The 16508-nt window shown below is 35.6% G+C and overlaps 1 protein-coding gene across 22 annotated transcripts in view; it reads left to right on the top strand.

The window, feature by feature from the left end:
- The window catches only part of ZMYND11 (zinc finger MYND-type containing 11), a 119937-nt gene that overhangs the window by 65185 nt on the left and 38244 nt on the right, over positions 1-16508 (top strand). For all 22 annotated transcript variants that reach the window (XM_004048971.4, XM_019035281.4, XM_019035285.4 and 19 more), the window contains one exon: positions 10694-10853. In XM_004048971.4, the coding sequence (XP_004049019.1) occupies positions 10694-10853 (160 nt within the window). The remainder of the gene's footprint in view (positions 1-10693; positions 10854-16508) is intronic.

Below are 16508 nucleotides of genomic sequence, written 5' to 3' on the forward strand. Positions count from 1 at the left end.
CTCTCTCTCTCCCCCCCCATTCCCCTTCCCCATCCCTCCCTCCCTCCCTCCCTCCCTCCCTCTCTCTCTCACTCTCTCTCCCTCCATCTCTGTCTCTTTCTTTCTGTGTATGCATGTACGTATGTATATGCATATATAATTTTAAATCTTATCCTTACTATATACACTGTGAGCATTTTCTCACACCATTGTTGTTTTTCTGGAGACTGTCCCCTAGGCAGAAATGCAGTGGTGCAATCACAGCTCTCTTGCAGCCTTGACTTTCTGGGCTTAAGTGGTCCTCCTGTTTCAGCCTCCTTCTAGACTGGGACTACAGGTGCATGCCACCATGCTTGGCTAATTTTTTAAAAATTTTTTTATAGAGACGAGGTCTTACTGTGCTGCCCAGCTGGTATCAAAATCCTGGGCTAAAGTGACCCTCCTGTCTCAGCCTCCTAAAGTGCTGGGATTATAGGTCTAAGCCACTGTGGCCTGCCACAGCATTGTTTTTTGAAACATTAATTTTATTAACTGCATAGTATTCTATCAAGTGGATATACTTTAACTTATTTTACTAGTATTAACATTTAGTTCCTTTTTTAACTATAAAATTTTATGATGTGGAAAACATTTTTTTCTTTTTTTTCAGATAGGGTCTTGTTCTGTCATCCAGGCTGGAGTGCAGTGGTGTGATCACGACTCACTGCAGCCTCCACCTCCTGGGCTCAAGCAATCCTCCCACCTCAGCCTCCTGAGTAGTTGGGACTACAGGTGTGCACTACCATGCCTGGCCAAATAAGAAAATACCTCAGATTTCCTAAAAAGGTCACCACTTCCCTGGCCCATAGGAATGATGAATACACACCATTTCTTTTTCTAAAACACTCTAACAGAGGTTTTGGCAGGGAGGGAAGGGTTCAAGTTAGGGTTAGCTGAGGCTACAGACATGTGCTGCCATGCCTGGCTAGGGTGTGTGTGTGTGTGTGTGTATACATATATAATATATATATATATATAATATAAAAAATATATATAATTATATATAGTATATAATATGTATAAAATGTATATTATATAATATATAACATATATATAATATGTATTATATATACATATATACATATGTATATATGTATATATAACATATATTATATATTATATATACACCCTATATATATAATAATATATGTTATAATAAATATGTGTGTATATATTTATTTTTTAGAGACAGGGTCTTGCTGTATTGCCCAGGCTGATCTTGAACTGCTGAGCTCAAGTGATCTCACCTTGGCCTCCCAAAGTGCTGAGATTACAAGCATGATCCACCACTTCCGGCTGGAAACATTTTTCTATTAAGACATAAGTCTTGCCTCATCTCAAGTTATTTACTTAGAAATAGAATGGCTGTCAAATGATAGGATTATCTGTAAGGCTGTTGATGTGTAATGCTGGACTGCTTTCTAGAAAGCGCTTTCAATAGCGGTGTGTTGAGGGTGGCTGTCTTGATGCCTCTTTACTACATTGAGAATAATTATTTTAAATATCTTGCTGATTTAAGAAGGAAAAATTGTTTTCCTGTTTTAGTTTCGCATTTTTAGAATATAAACTTTTTGTCATATTTGTCATAAATGTTTTTCCGTTTTATTGTTTTCTTTTAATTTACAAAATGGAAATTAGTGATAATTGCTTCAGAGGCCAGAAAAAATGAGTTTCAGATGTTTGTGTCATAAAGAAATTCAACATTTCTAATCTAGTCAGGTATTTTGGATCTCCTCCTGTTATACTTCCATAGCTTTTATACTCATAAAGTCTTTTGACAGCACGATACTAGATCAATATTCATTTAAATTTCTATCTCAAATTTTATGATTCTGATGTTTTCAGTCCTCTGAGCCAGTACACTGAGCCAGTAGGGGGCCATAAGGTACTGAAATTGGGGGGCAGTCCTAAGTCTTAAGGTGTTTATCCAGATTACCTAGAATACACTTAAAATAAATTTATGTTACCATCAACATTGTAAAAGGCCTCTCTGGACTCCACAGTGGTGTGAACTATTTATGAGGGACAAGAAGACATCACAGGCATTTGTTATGTTTTTCGTTGATAGAAAACACATCACTGCATTCTGTGGTGGTTCGTTCTTCCACTGGTTGTGGCTGTTTTTATACTGTTTTTATTAATGTGCTCATTTTCCAATATATTCATTTCAAATGAGATGGCAGAAGTTTCTGAGATTGAATCATTGTTAGAAGGCTTAAAAGTAGGTAATTACTTTCAGGAAATTATGACTCATGAGATTTCTTACTTTTGTAAAAATGTTAAATAATCAGTGGTTGTTACCATGAAATACACACACACACACACACACACACACACACACACATTATATATATATGTATTTGTCTTGGAACTTTCAGAATGATCTCAGGGAGGGGATCATCTCAGGCCTGTGGCTTGGAGGCACTTGAGTACTCAGCATCCCATGGAAGCTCGCACCCTGGGAGAGAAGGGAGCACTCTGGGGCACCAGATGGTGGAAAGTTGTGGGAATGGAGTGGGGTGCGAGAAAATGAGGAGGAAGTTATTGAAAAAGTTCAGAGAAATTGAATGTATACTTTAATATTACACATTTACATGCCATTTCGTGACTTATGGTATTAAGTGAAATTAAAATAGCAGACTAGAAGGCCACTTATCAGTGTATCTCAAACCCAAATTGTTTTCTCTTTATTGGAAGAAGAAAAGTTCTTGTTATAGATTAAGCAGTTATAAGAAAATGAGAGACCTGGAGTATCCTTTATCTGAATACTAACAAATATGTTTTCACATGATGCAAACCTGCCTGAGTACTTGATGATCTAAGAAAATGAATAATGAATTGGGACCCATTGTTATATTTGAGGTATTGTGTAAATCAGCCTTCACAGTTTATTATTAATTCCAGAAAATCTTAAGCCTTATCAAATATATTTGGCCTGTAATGTGCAGTAGGATCACAGTACTCCTCTAGTTACTTAATATTTATTTATTCTAGTTACTTAATAACAGTGTTCTGGCTCGGTTCTAACCTTTTGCTTTACTTTTGAAGAAAAATAGGTGTGAATCTCTTTGAACTTATTTCTTAAGAACATAACAATATATATTTTTAAAGAATAGAAGAGTGAGCAGGAAAACATAAATTCATCAAGTTTAGACATTACTTTATGAGCTTGTATTTCTTGACACAACCATTATAAATAATGAACACATGTTCTTAGCCCTTCGATGACACTTTTAATATATACTAGATCAGTTATTCTTTATTCTAATTTGCCTAAACTCAAAACTTTCCATCCAGAAAACAAAGCTATTGACTCCTTTGTTACATTCTCAAGGTGCATCAGTATAGGAGGAAGCACTTAGTTTTGCGTTGGTGTCATTCGTGTGTTCTAGTTGCGACTCATCCTTCAGCCATACTCTCTCCTGACCTTCCTCTGTGAAAGGGCTCCCTGATTCCAACCTGCTCTTCATGGCATACATCTTTTGTAGTCCCTCAAAGACCAAAGATAGAGAACGAAATGACCAGAATGCATTGTTTTAACTGACTTCATTTCACTTTAAAATAAGAAAGTTGAGCCCAACATGCTAAGACTAACAACAAAGCAGACCTCTTCTTGTGTTGTGTGTTAATCCATGCTCTATGATTGTTTCTTAGTGGCTAAGAAAACGCATTGTGTGGTGAAAGTCTGTGGATAAAAATATATCAAGGAATAATAAAATGCAGTGCCATTAAAAAAAAAAAAAACACTTAGCAAACTGGAAAGAAATGTCCTCAATAAAAGTTCTGCACCAAAATCCTATAGCAAGCATCATATTTGCATTTATATTTATCATTTTATATTTATAAGATATGTTTACCAATAAGCATCCTCAAGAGTCATGTTTAATGGTGAACTGTTATAAAAATCCCCTACAAAATCTAAAACAAGATAAGGATACCCACCGTTACTACGTATGGTGTGCACTTTACTAGAAGTCCTAATCAGCTTGATAAGAAACAAGTCCAATAGAATTTACAGACAAACCTGAAACTAATAAGAGAGGTAAGCAGATTGCCCAATAAATACCAGCAACCACCAACCAGGAAATACTATGTGAAATAAAATTCCATTTTAAAAAAAAACAGTAAATGTAAAATATCTAGGAAAAACCCAAAAGATACGTACAAATCTTATGGATACAAATTATAAAACCATATTAAAGACATAGAAAAATATATAAATAAATGAGTATATGTACCAGTTTCATCAGTGGATATTCTTAACTTGGTTATGGAGATTTAACTATTTTTGTTTATTTTGGCAAACTGACTTTAAAATTACTGTGGATGAATATGGGACCAAGAAGAGCCACAATGAGTCTGAAAAAGAAGCAGAGGAACTCCCTAAGGCTGGCAAGCTTACATGGGAGCAGGAAACTTGTATGTTCTGGAGGAATGGTAAATGGTAGCCACTTTTTTAAAAGTTAAAATCGTCTAGCTAATAGATGCAAATGAAATTCCAAGGGGCATACTGTGGAAAAAAGTCTTCTCCCATCCCTTGTTCCCTGAGCCCCTCTCTGCAGTTTCTGGAAGGAATCAAGCTCTAGAACTCTTTTGTGCATATCAGGTATACAGTGTTTTGAGAAATAGTAGTGTCTTATACCACGATTTTTTTTAAAAAATGTAATATAGAGCTTATGTCATCTTAACACCTATAACATTGCTTCATTTCTTGTGAAAACTGTGTAATAATCCTTGGTACAGTTATCAGTTATTTAACCAGTCCCCTAAGATATATATTTACATTATTTCTAATTGTTTCTTGCTGCCAGCAATACTAAAATGAATTTCCTTCCTTGTATATGTGTTATTTCACACATGCTGAACAATTGTTTGGTTTTGTTGTCAATATTTAAATCTGATCTATCTATAATTTATAGATACAATCTAAGGTAGGGCTCCCTCTCCTTTCCTAGGTTAGATAACCAGTTGTCCCAGTGTCCTGCATTGATTAATCAGTCTTTCTACCAATAATGTGAAATGCCACTTTTCTTGTAATGAAAATTCCGATCTGTTCATCTTTTTTCTTTGCATCAGTAGAATTTCAGAATTTTCTTTACACAAATTTTGTCATTCTATTTCTTCCTGGAAATTTTATTTTTCTTACTGTTGTTGGAAATAATTGAGTTTTGGTCTTATTTTCAATCACCTGTCTTTTTGGTTTCTGTATATGAATGCTGTTAGTAAATTAGTTTGTACCCAAAGAATTCATTGAACTATATACTTAAATTACTTAAAAAAGCATATCAGCTGATTTTCTTGGGTTTTCTAGATACATGATTTGCAAACTCCTTATCAACTTTTATAACTAGTTCAGTTATGTTGGTTATTACCTTTGCAGAGTGTTAAGGAAAAGTGACAACCACAGACATCTTTGAATATTCTTGATTAGGTTACGGAAGTATTTACTCATTCTTGTTTTGTTAGGGGCTAGGTATTGAATTTTACTAAATGCCTTTCAACGTGTTATCAAAATCTTCATGATAATTTATTTTTGACCTGTTAATGGAATAAATTATGTTTTTAAATGTCTTCATATTAAATCTTCCTTCAATTCCTAGAATTAGTATGTTATTTTGACATTGAATATATTAATATTTATATATTTGTATTTAGTATTAGATTATATTCAAATATTTTATGTAGGATTTTTATATCACTATTTCTACAGGTCACTGATTTTCTTTGTCTATGCTATTTTGTGGGGTTTTCTTACCATTACATGCTAGATTCCTTGCTTTCCTATGATTGTACCCTGGAAGCGTTTGAGTCTCATTGGAGTTACCTGGTCATTATAAGTTTGATAGAAGTAACTTACGAATATGTCTGTAGCTGATGTTTTTCTGGGGAAGCTCTTTGCAAACTGCTTCTATTTATTTCTTTGGAAATTGGCCTTTTAAAGGTTCTGTTTTATTCTGTGTTCAGGTTTTGGTTATTTATATTTTCTTATAAAATCATAGTGTTTACATTTTTGCACAGAACTGAACAAAGTAGTTGCTTTTATTTTAATTTCCTTTTTATATATAGCTGTCTCCCTGTAGCATTTTTTTGTATGTTTGTGCTTTGTGTCTTCACTGTTGATTAGATTAGGTAATGATACCTCTTTTATTTTTCCCTAAGAAGGAGTTCTTGGGCCAGGCATGGTAGCTCATGCCTGTAATCCTAGCACTTTGAGAGGCTGAGGTGGGAGGATCACTTGAGGCTGAGAGTTTGAGACCAGCCAGGGCAACATAGTGAGACCCTGTGTCTACAAAAAATTAAAAAGTTAGTCAGGTGTAGTGGTGTGTGGCTGTAGTCCCAGCTTCTCAGGAGGCTGAGGTGGGAGGAGCACTTGAGGATGGGAGGTCAAGCCTGCAGTGAGCCATGATTGCGCTACTGTACTCCAGCCTGGGTGGCAGAGTGAGACCCTGTACAAAAAATAAAAAATAAAAAAAAAAGGAGTTCCTGGATTCTACAAGTTTTCTTTTTTAACAGCATTGCTTTAGCTTTTCATTTAGATCTTTTGTAATTTTTAAGTAACTTTTTTTTTGACTCAGTGGTTGTTTATGAGGGTTTTCTGGTTTTGTTATTAATATCTGGTTTAATTTCACCATGATTAACAATGGCGTGTATCACTTTTGGAATCTCTTCAAGTCATCTTTGTGGTGATTTTGTGGTCAGTTGTTATGTATGTCTTCTGGACCTATTAAAGGTGTTTTTTTGGTGTCAGGATAAATCAATAGACCCGTCCTAAGGTTTGTTTGTTTTTTTTTTTTTTTGGTTTCAGAATAAATCAACTAGATAAATAATCAACAAATAAAAAATCAGGCCGGGCACGGTGGCTCACGCCTGTAATCCCGGCACTTTGGGAGGCCAAGGCGGGCAGATCACCTGAGGTCAGGACTTGAAGACTAGCCTGACCAACATGGTGAAACCCCATCTCTACTAAAAATACAAAAATTAGCCAGGTGTGGTGGCCAGCACCTGTAGTCCCAGCTACTTGGGAGGCTGACTCAGGAGAATCACTTGAACCCAGGAGGCAGAGGTTGCAGTGAGCCGAGATCATGCCACTGTGCTCCAGCCTGGGCAACAGAGTGAGATTCCATCTCAAAAATAATAATAAATCAATAGCTCTGTCTTATTAGTTAGGTCTTCTGTAGCCATACTTAGTTTTTTGTCCAGTTGACTTTTTTGTGAACTGAGAGAATTGAATTAAAATCTCATATTTTATATTTCTGTCAATATTTCTTTTATTTCCTATAGTTGTTTGCATTATAACTATGCTCTGTCTTTTTTAAGAATGATTTTTGCCTTGCTTTCCAAATCCTATACATTTCCATCTTGACCCCTGCTTCATTTAGGTAGCATTTTTATGATATGCTTTTTCCCATTTGTTTTCAGTCTTTCTGAGTCACTGTTTTTAAATTGTTGAGTTTAGCCCATTTGTATTTACTAAAAACACAAACATGTCTGGTTTTGGTCTTCTCATACGTACTACGCCTGCTGTTTTTATCACTTTGTTTTATCACTACGTAACACATTTTCTTTGAGTTTCTTCAGATAGCTTAGAAATGTTTTATTTTTTATTTTTTTATTTTTATTTTTTATTATTATTATACTTTAAGTTTTAGGGTACATGTGCACAATGTGCAGGTTAGTTACATATGTATACATGTGCCATGCTGGTGTGCTGCACCCATTAACTCATCATTTAGCATTAGGTATATCTCCTAATGCTATGCCTCCCCACTCCCCCGACCCCACAACAGTCCCCAGAGTGTGATGTTCCCCTTCCTGTGTCCGTGTGATCTCATTGTTCAGTTCCCATCTATGAGTGAGAACATGCAGTGTTTGGTTTTTTGTCCTTGCAATAGTTTACTGAGAATGATGATTTCCAATTTCATCCATGTCCCTACAAAGGACATGTACTCATCATTTTTTATGGCTGCATAGTATTCCATGGTGTATATGTGCCACATTTTCTTAATCCAGTCTATCATTCATGGACATTTGGGTTGGTTCCAAGTCTTTGCTATTGTGAATAATGCCGCAATATACATACGTGTGCATGTGTCTTTATAGCAGCATGATTTATAGTCCTTTGGGTATATACCCAGTAATGGGATGGCTGGGTCAAATGGTATTTCTAGTTCTAGATCCCTGAGGAATCACCACACTGACTTCCACAATGGTTGAACTAGTTTACAGTCCCAGCAACAGTGTAAAAGTGTTCCTATTTCTCCACATCCTCTCCAGCACCTGTTGTTTCCTGACTTTTTAATGATTGCCATTCTAACTGGTGTGAGATGGTATCTCATTGTGGTTTTGATTTGCATTTCTCTGATGGCAAGGGATGTGAAGGACCTCTTCAAGGAGAACTACAAACCACTGCTCAATGAAATAAAAGAGGATACAAAGAAATGGAAGAACATTCCATGCTCATGGGTAGGAAGAATCAATATCGTAAAAATGGCCATACTGCCCAAGGTAATTTATAGATTCAATGCCATCCCCATCAAGCTACCAATGACTTTCTTCACAGAATTGGAAAAAACTACTTTAAAGTTCATATGGAACCAAAAAAGAGCCCGCATCACCAAGTCAATCCTAAGCCAAAATAACAAAGCCAGAGGCATCACGCTACCTGACTTCAAACTATACCACAAGGCTACAGTAACCAAAACAGCATGGTACTGGTACCAAAACAGAGCCCTCAGAAATAACGCTGCATATCTACAACTATCTGATCTTTGACAAACCTGAGAAAAACAAGCAATGGGGAAAGGATTCCCTATTTAATAAATGGTGCTGGGAAAACTGGCTAGCCATATGTAGAAAGCTGAAACTGGGTCCCTTCCTTACACCTTATACAAAAATTAATTCAAGATGGATTAAAGACTTACATGTTAGACCTAAAACCATAAAAACCCTAGAAGAAAACCTAGGCATTACCATTCAGGACATAGGCATGGGCAAGGACTTCATGTCTAAAACACCAAAAGCAATGGCAACAAAAGCCAAAATAGACAAATGGGATCTAATTAAACTAAAGAGCTTCTGCACAGCAAAAGAAACTGCCATCAGAGTGAACAGGCAACCTACAAAATGGGAGAAAATTTTCGCAACCTACTCATCTGACAAAGGGCTAATATCCAGAATCTACAATGAACTCAAACAAATTTACAAGAAAAAAACAAATAACCCCATCAAAAAGTGGGCAAAGGACATGAACCGACACTTCTCAAAAGAAGATATTTATGCAGCCAAAAGACACATGAAAAAATGTTTTTTGTTTTAAGGGTGATGTTTATATATTCGGATAGTGCACTCAGTCCCTGAGATAGTTGTTCATGACTGCACTGTGGGCGTCGAGGACATTAGCACATTTTCCCCTTCAATATTGCTTGTTCTGTCAATGCAGTTAACAGAAGGACTAAGACAGAAAGAGAGGTGGGAATTATGATCAGAGAACAGAATGTTAGCCCTGACAGTGGCAACGTCTGTAACAATGAGATGGAGAAGGAAGAAGGTGGGAGCTAGTCCAAACACGCTGGTTTTGTCACCTTTATTTCCTTGAGGACTTATGAGGCATTACTCCCCTGACTTCTAGCATGGAATGTTTCTCTGGAGAAGTCTGAGGCCAGTCTGATTTAGCTCACACTATGTTTTTTATCTGGATATCCAAAGATCTCTTTGAAGTTTAGTAGTTAACTGGAGATACAGGTAGATACATTGACATTGATGTGTGTGTGTGTGTGTGTATATATATATATGTATATGTGTATATATATATATGTATATGTGTATATATATAGAGAGAGAGAGAGAGAGAGATCAGTGTTGAGATTTGTTTGGAGGAGAGTGGAAAATGGCAAAAATCCAACTTTATAACATTTATTTCTTTATTAAACAAAAAAGATACAAAGCAAATATGCCAAATATTAACATGAGTTGAATGTAGTTGGTGAATACAAGGGAATCTGCAATATTATTCTCAGTGATCCAGGGTGTGTTGGATATATTTCACTTTTTTGTTTTAAAAAAATACCTTGTAACGGTAAATCAGGGAATGTTTGCGTGCTTCAGTGACTCAAAGTATATTTCACTGAAAATCACGTTTTTGCCTGACTGATCACAACATGCGTCCATGCTTTCCTTATATGTTGACAAGCACTCATGTAATTTCTAAATGTTCTCTGGTGTCATTTCCTAAGTTTTAGGTAAAAGTATTACAAAATATGTTTGTAATTCTAAGGTCCTATGGTTGGAGATTATAAAATTCTAAATGTAGAATCTGTAGAGTAGAAGTTAGTGGTAATTGCTCCCTCTGGAGGCTAAAACTAAATGGGATGTTTGACTACAATCTCTTAAGTGATTTATATTTGCTGATTTGGGACTATTTTGAACATATCTTGGTCTAATCATTACAGAAGAGAATTTGAGTTTAAAATAGCATGATAATTGGAAGAGTTGTGTATTGAAGACTTTTCCTTTCTTTTCTGTTTATCGTGTTCGTTCTTTATCTTGTTCTTTATCTCAACAGGACTCTCATAAATACAAGTCATAATGAAAGAAATTACCTCCATTTTCTTATTTTCATTCATTTTTAGTTTTCAGTACTGAAAGATTTTTAAATTTGTTTTTCCTCTGTGTTCAGGTATATGTCTCGAGTCCACGGTATGCACCCTAAAGAGACCACCCGTCAGCTGAGCTTAGCTGTGAAAGATGGTCTTATTGTCGAAACTCTAACAGTGGGCTGCAAAGGTTCAAAAGCTGGTATTGAACAAGAAGGATATTGGTTGCCAGGAGATGAGATTGTAAGTACATTTTATTTGATAAACATAGAGATGTGAACTTTTAGCTTTTAAACATTATTTAGATACAACCTATAGAAAATCATTTTCAGAAGTTTAATATTTCATTTGAACATTTTTATCAACGTTAAGGCTCTACATTGGTAGTATGGATACTTTCCTTACTAATTATTTAGGAGATGACTCACTTTTACAAAGATCCTGCTTCTCTATATATTACCTTGAATCTAAAAAAGAAAGCAAACCAAAGCTCTTTTGATGTACCCACACTTCATGGCATTCCTAAGTGTTTTCTTCGATAAATATTAGCAAAAAATGTTTCCATGCCAGATGATGCCATCTAGACAGATAGAAGGGGATGAACCGTCTTCCTAGGGAAACAGTCTCAGTTCAGGTAGGATGGTATCACAGCACAAAGGCAGGCTTCAGTAGGAATTTTGTGGCAGAGTACAAAGGTTCCAAATGCTAAGTTCTCCTGGCCAGTGCCTACGTTGACTAATGACAATTGCAAGTTTTGTGTACTGGAACAGAAATCAAATAGGAAAGACAGAACATTAATTCTCTTTACGTTTTTACCTAGTTCTCACTTTGACTCCTCTTTTAAATGTTGATATTTTAATCTTCTTCTGTTTCCTTTCATTATGTACCTTTAAACTCAGAGGACATATCGAAGTACATTTTTTTCTTACGTAAAGATTGATTTCATGTGTAATATTTCTATCTTCCTACCTTATTTTATTTTGCTATTTCTAATACCTTGATTTAAAATGTCTTAATTTTTACAAGGGAACATCATTTAAGATGATAGGTTTCAAATGTAACAGATGTGGCCAGGTGTGGTGGCTCATGCCTGTAGTCCTAGCACTTTGGAAGGCTAAAGGAGGAGGATCACTTGAGCCCAGGAGTTCAACACTAGCCTGGGCAACATAGCCCCCATCTCTACAAAAAAAATAAAATACACAACCCCATCTCTACAAAAAAATAAAAAATTAGCTGGGTGTGGTGGCACATGCCTGTAGTACCAGATACCCAGGAGGCTGAGGTAGGAGGATCACTTGAGCCCAGGAGTTTAGGGCTGCAATGAGCTATGGTCATGCCGCTACTGTACTGTAGCCTGGGCGACAGAGCAAGACCCTGTCTCTGAAAAAGAAAAAAAAAATCTATCTATAGATATAGATAGACATATTCCTTTCAAAAATCTATCTCTTTCTATAGATTTAGTTTGTGAAAGGGATAGATTTAGTAATTGAATACTTTGAGAGTGTTTTATCATAAATTCTCTAAAATCTAAAATTATAAAAATGACATAGAATCTTATAATTGGTTCTTTGTGGAAAAATTTTCCAAAAAGTTTGAGTTTATTTTCTTTTCTGGCTCTACAGCAGATGAGCCAGCAAACATACTAACCTGTGAAGCCTGAGAGCAGTAAACTAACTAGGAAGTGCCTGTGGGGAGGTGGTTTATAGCAATAGCTATGATAAGGTATAAACTTAGAAAAGCTGTCCACTTTTTTAACTTTGTTTTTGTCAATTTAATCTGCACCTTCAAAGCTTCAGGAAAGAACATTCACATTTTCCAGCAACAGAAAACATGGAAGAAAAAATCTTTACTTTTACTGGTGTAATTTCATTTGTGCGCTGGAAGTATTCTTGAAAAGTTAAGTGGAAATCTTTATATAAGAAGAATTTTTCTATTGAGTTGCCTTACAGAAAAGTAAAGCTTTGCTGCCAGTGAAGAAACTTAGGGTGCCAAGACATAATAAAAGTAATGTCAAGTGGTATCAATCTATTGCCTCAGGTATTTAAAGGAAGGCCATTAATTGTTGATACCTTATTATATACTCAGAATAATCCAGATAATGTAAAATTTCTAATCTTAAAACACTTAGGAATTTATAGACAGTATAGAAGACTATAGTGATAATATCCAAGATTTGTATAGTAATTAACTAACAGTAAGTGCAACTTAATCTATAGCATTTTGGTTTGTGGATCATGTGTACATTTTTTCATAAAAGCGATTTTATTTCTCTTTACTGTTTAGATTGGTACTTTTCTATATGCTTTCTTCCTCAAGTTGAAGTTTTTTTGTTTAGTTTAATTCAATAAGTCGTTAATGAGCACATTATATTTTTACCAGTATATTAGGTCCTATGTTCTAATTTTTATTTTTATATGTTGTTCTTGCATATATTTATAGAACCATCCTTTTTTCTTCTGTCTAGATGAAATATTATATGTAAACCAAACATATAGTATACAGGTTTAATTCTGATTCGTTCTTTCTTGCAAACATTTTCATTCTAAATATGGCTGTATAATATAAGCACAACTGAATATATCAAAATTGTGCCTGGTTTATAAAATATGTAAATATTTAAAATTCAGAGGTAATGTAGTTTATTAGAAAGAAGTAAGATCTCATATGTCACAAATAAACGGGTTTCAGATCCAATTCAAGCCTTTATTTAGTTATGCAACCTTGAGGAAATTTCTTAGCCTCTGATCCTCAGCCCTCAGCTGTCATATGGGCATATTAATATCTATTTCATTTGATTGTTTGAAAGATTAAATGAGATTATCTACATAAAGTATATAACCAGGTACTCAAAGCAAGTTTTTGACCAATGAATAAATATGCTTACAACAAAAAACGCCTGTATATAATATAGTAAAAGCACATTAGTTTCTTACTAATTATACAAGCAAAAATTCTAATCAGGGTCTTTTTACTTTTCAACATGTATTCTCAAACACAAGACTTGTAAAGAGGTTTTCCATTAGAACACTGGATCTTTATTTAAAGTGTAACTCTAAAAGAATGAGACAAATTATATGTGTATTTTGTTACCTTGGCTGGGGTCCCACCTGGCTACTCAGCGGCTGTCCATGTGCCACAGTTTTCATGCCCTGATAACACTCTAGGAGGAGGACATATAATTGTTTCCCACTACAGCTTTGTGTACTTTTTAATGTATGGCCAGTGCGTGGAGGCCATTGCATATGGGGGTGCCAGATGTGAACTGTACAATTTAGGAAGCCCCATCCACATCACAGACATTGTATATTTGCCTATTTATTCAACAGTCACCAGTGCATTTATTCTAATAAATGAACATACAACAACAAGAGTGTCTTATGGAAGGGCCACCTTTTCTAGTTTGCACATGGTGTTCTGTGGGCTAATGATTGTCCTGCATGCCAGCATTTGAGTCTGGGGCCCTTGCTTTATAGTTTTACCACCTTGTATATAGGATGAATCACTTTGATGTCTCTAAAAACTTGACTTTTTAAACTGAAAGATGTATGTTGTAATTTATCCATCATGAAAGGAACATGACAAGTAGATGTATATGGCCTTAGGAAGGGAAGGCATAGGATGTTTTTGGTTATCTATTTTTAAACATTTAAGTCAAAGTTACAAATATTCTTTACTTAGGCAGTTCTGTTATTTTTAAAATGGGTGGTAAAGCGCTTTTTTTTCCTTCTGTTATCTCTAAAAATTGCTGTAAACTCAGGTGGGAAAAAGGTGTATTTATCTTGATAAGTCCCACAAGTTATATCTCCTGAGATACTTTGTATCAGCAAAGAGTCTGGACTCCTGTCTTCAATTCCACAATTCTGTTGATAAAGAGAAAGTAGACAAAAGTGCAGTTTTCTCTATGCTGCCTATTACTGATGGAATTTAAAAGAGTTTGTTCGTGTTACATTTTTATTTCACCTCTGCTACTTTTTTTCAATGCTTATTTTTAAAAATTTGAAGCAATTGAGAAATATGCATATATTGAACAAGATTACTTTTATGAAATCTAGCAATCATGTAACAAAAGCCTAACTATATAATATGTCAGGATATAGTTATAAATAATCCAAGTGGAAGCCTATATATTTTAAGGCCAAGATAGTGACCTCATGGTGCTGAGATTCCTTCTTTTAGACTGCAGTTATTTTAGGCATTTTGGGATGCTGATCTCAGCCACCGTTTGCAGCCCTAATGATCCCATAAGTGATCATTCATTTGGAGAAACTGTGGTAAAATTAGGTAATAGATAAGCATCTTTGTGGTAATGTTTTAAATATGACCATATGAAATGGTAGAATGAAAAAAGTAATTATTTAAAGTAAGGCCACTCCCAATTTTAAATGGTTTGCTCAAATATTAGTCAAGCAAACAGAAGTATGTGTACTGAGGAACCAGGTGTGATGGCACACACCTGTAGTCACCGCTACTTGGGAGGCTGTGGCAGGAGGATTGCTTGAACCCAGGAGTTTGAGTCTAGCCTGGGCAGCGTAGCAAGACTTGTATCTTAAGAAAGTAAATGCATAAGAAATGGTGTGTGCCAACTAGTTTCTACACTCTACGGCCATCTCACACTTCCAGATTGGTCTGTCATTACCATTTACTCATAGGGTCCACATAATTCATTTAAAGGTATTTTCATAAGCTTTTAAAATTATATTGGAAAAAGACCGCAAGACCAGGCCACTGAGTGAAATTTTGTGATATCTGGTCATTCAATGTTTTGTTATTTCAAGACTTTTCTTTTGATTTTTTAAAAGAAATGCTCTATGTCCTTGTAGGCTCATACGTTGCTTCATCTGCTTGCTCTAGAGCAAGACACGTGGATGGCTGCACTAAACCCTTATTTCTTCACAGTATTTCACCACCTTTATTCTTAAAATGTGAGAAGTGTATTTCTTGGACAGAATTTTACCATTTGCTGGGCTAAGTTACATTTGGTATTTAGTAGCTCTCTGTGATAAATATAAGTTAATATCTTACGAGTTATACTCTTAAGCAATAAGATACTCACTAAAGATGAGAAGGTCTTAACAAAGTCTTTAATGTAATACAGTAAGGCAGGTCACCTTAAATGATGGATCATTTGCAGATAAAGCATATCAAATGTCGTTTGCAATTGAGGCGGTTAGTGTTAATCTGGTGACTTCCAACTTTATTGACAGCCCTCGGCACAAAGCTAGAATATTATTTGACAGATACTTTTGATCTCACATTTAATAATTTAGTCAAGAGTGTTGAGGATGACTTAAAATATTAGAAAGTGATGTTTGCTGTAAAACTACTTCTCCCTTTACTTACCTACCAGGTTTGGTCTCACAGCCTCATTTCCTTGCCATGGTTAATGCCAGGACGAAAGTAATGTATGAGTTTAGGAACCACAGTGGATACTTTTGGTTAAAGTCCTTCTACCGGTATGTTTTGCTGCTTGTGACTCAAGAGCGACTGCACACATGATATTATACTACTTTTAAATAGGCCTAGGGGGCATCTTAGTTTTTTTTTTTTTTTTTTTTGAGACAGGGTCTCCCTTTGTCACCCAGGCTGGAGTACAGTAGCGCAATCATGGTTCACTACAGCCTTGACCTCCTGGCCTCAAGCAATCCCCCTGCCTCAGCCTCCGAAGTAGCTGGGACTACAGGCTTGCACTAGCACACCCAGCTAATTTTTTCATTTTTTGTAGAGACAGGGTCTTGCTATGTTGCCTAGGATGGTCTTGAACTCCTGGCTTCAAGTGATCCTTCTGCCTCAGTGACCCAAAGTGCTGGAATTGCAGGCATGAGCCACCATGCCTATATCTTTTTAAATGAAAAGGTAGAATTCTGTGTCTTTTGCTTTTTCTCATTTAAGGCTTTTGAC

Source organism: Gorilla gorilla, chromosome 8 (genome assembly GCF_029281585.2).
Source record: "Gorilla gorilla gorilla isolate KB3781 chromosome 8, NHGRI_mGorGor1-v2.1_pri, whole genome shotgun sequence".
NCBI classification, from domain to species: domain Eukaryota; kingdom Metazoa; phylum Chordata; class Mammalia; order Primates; family Hominidae; genus Gorilla; species Gorilla gorilla.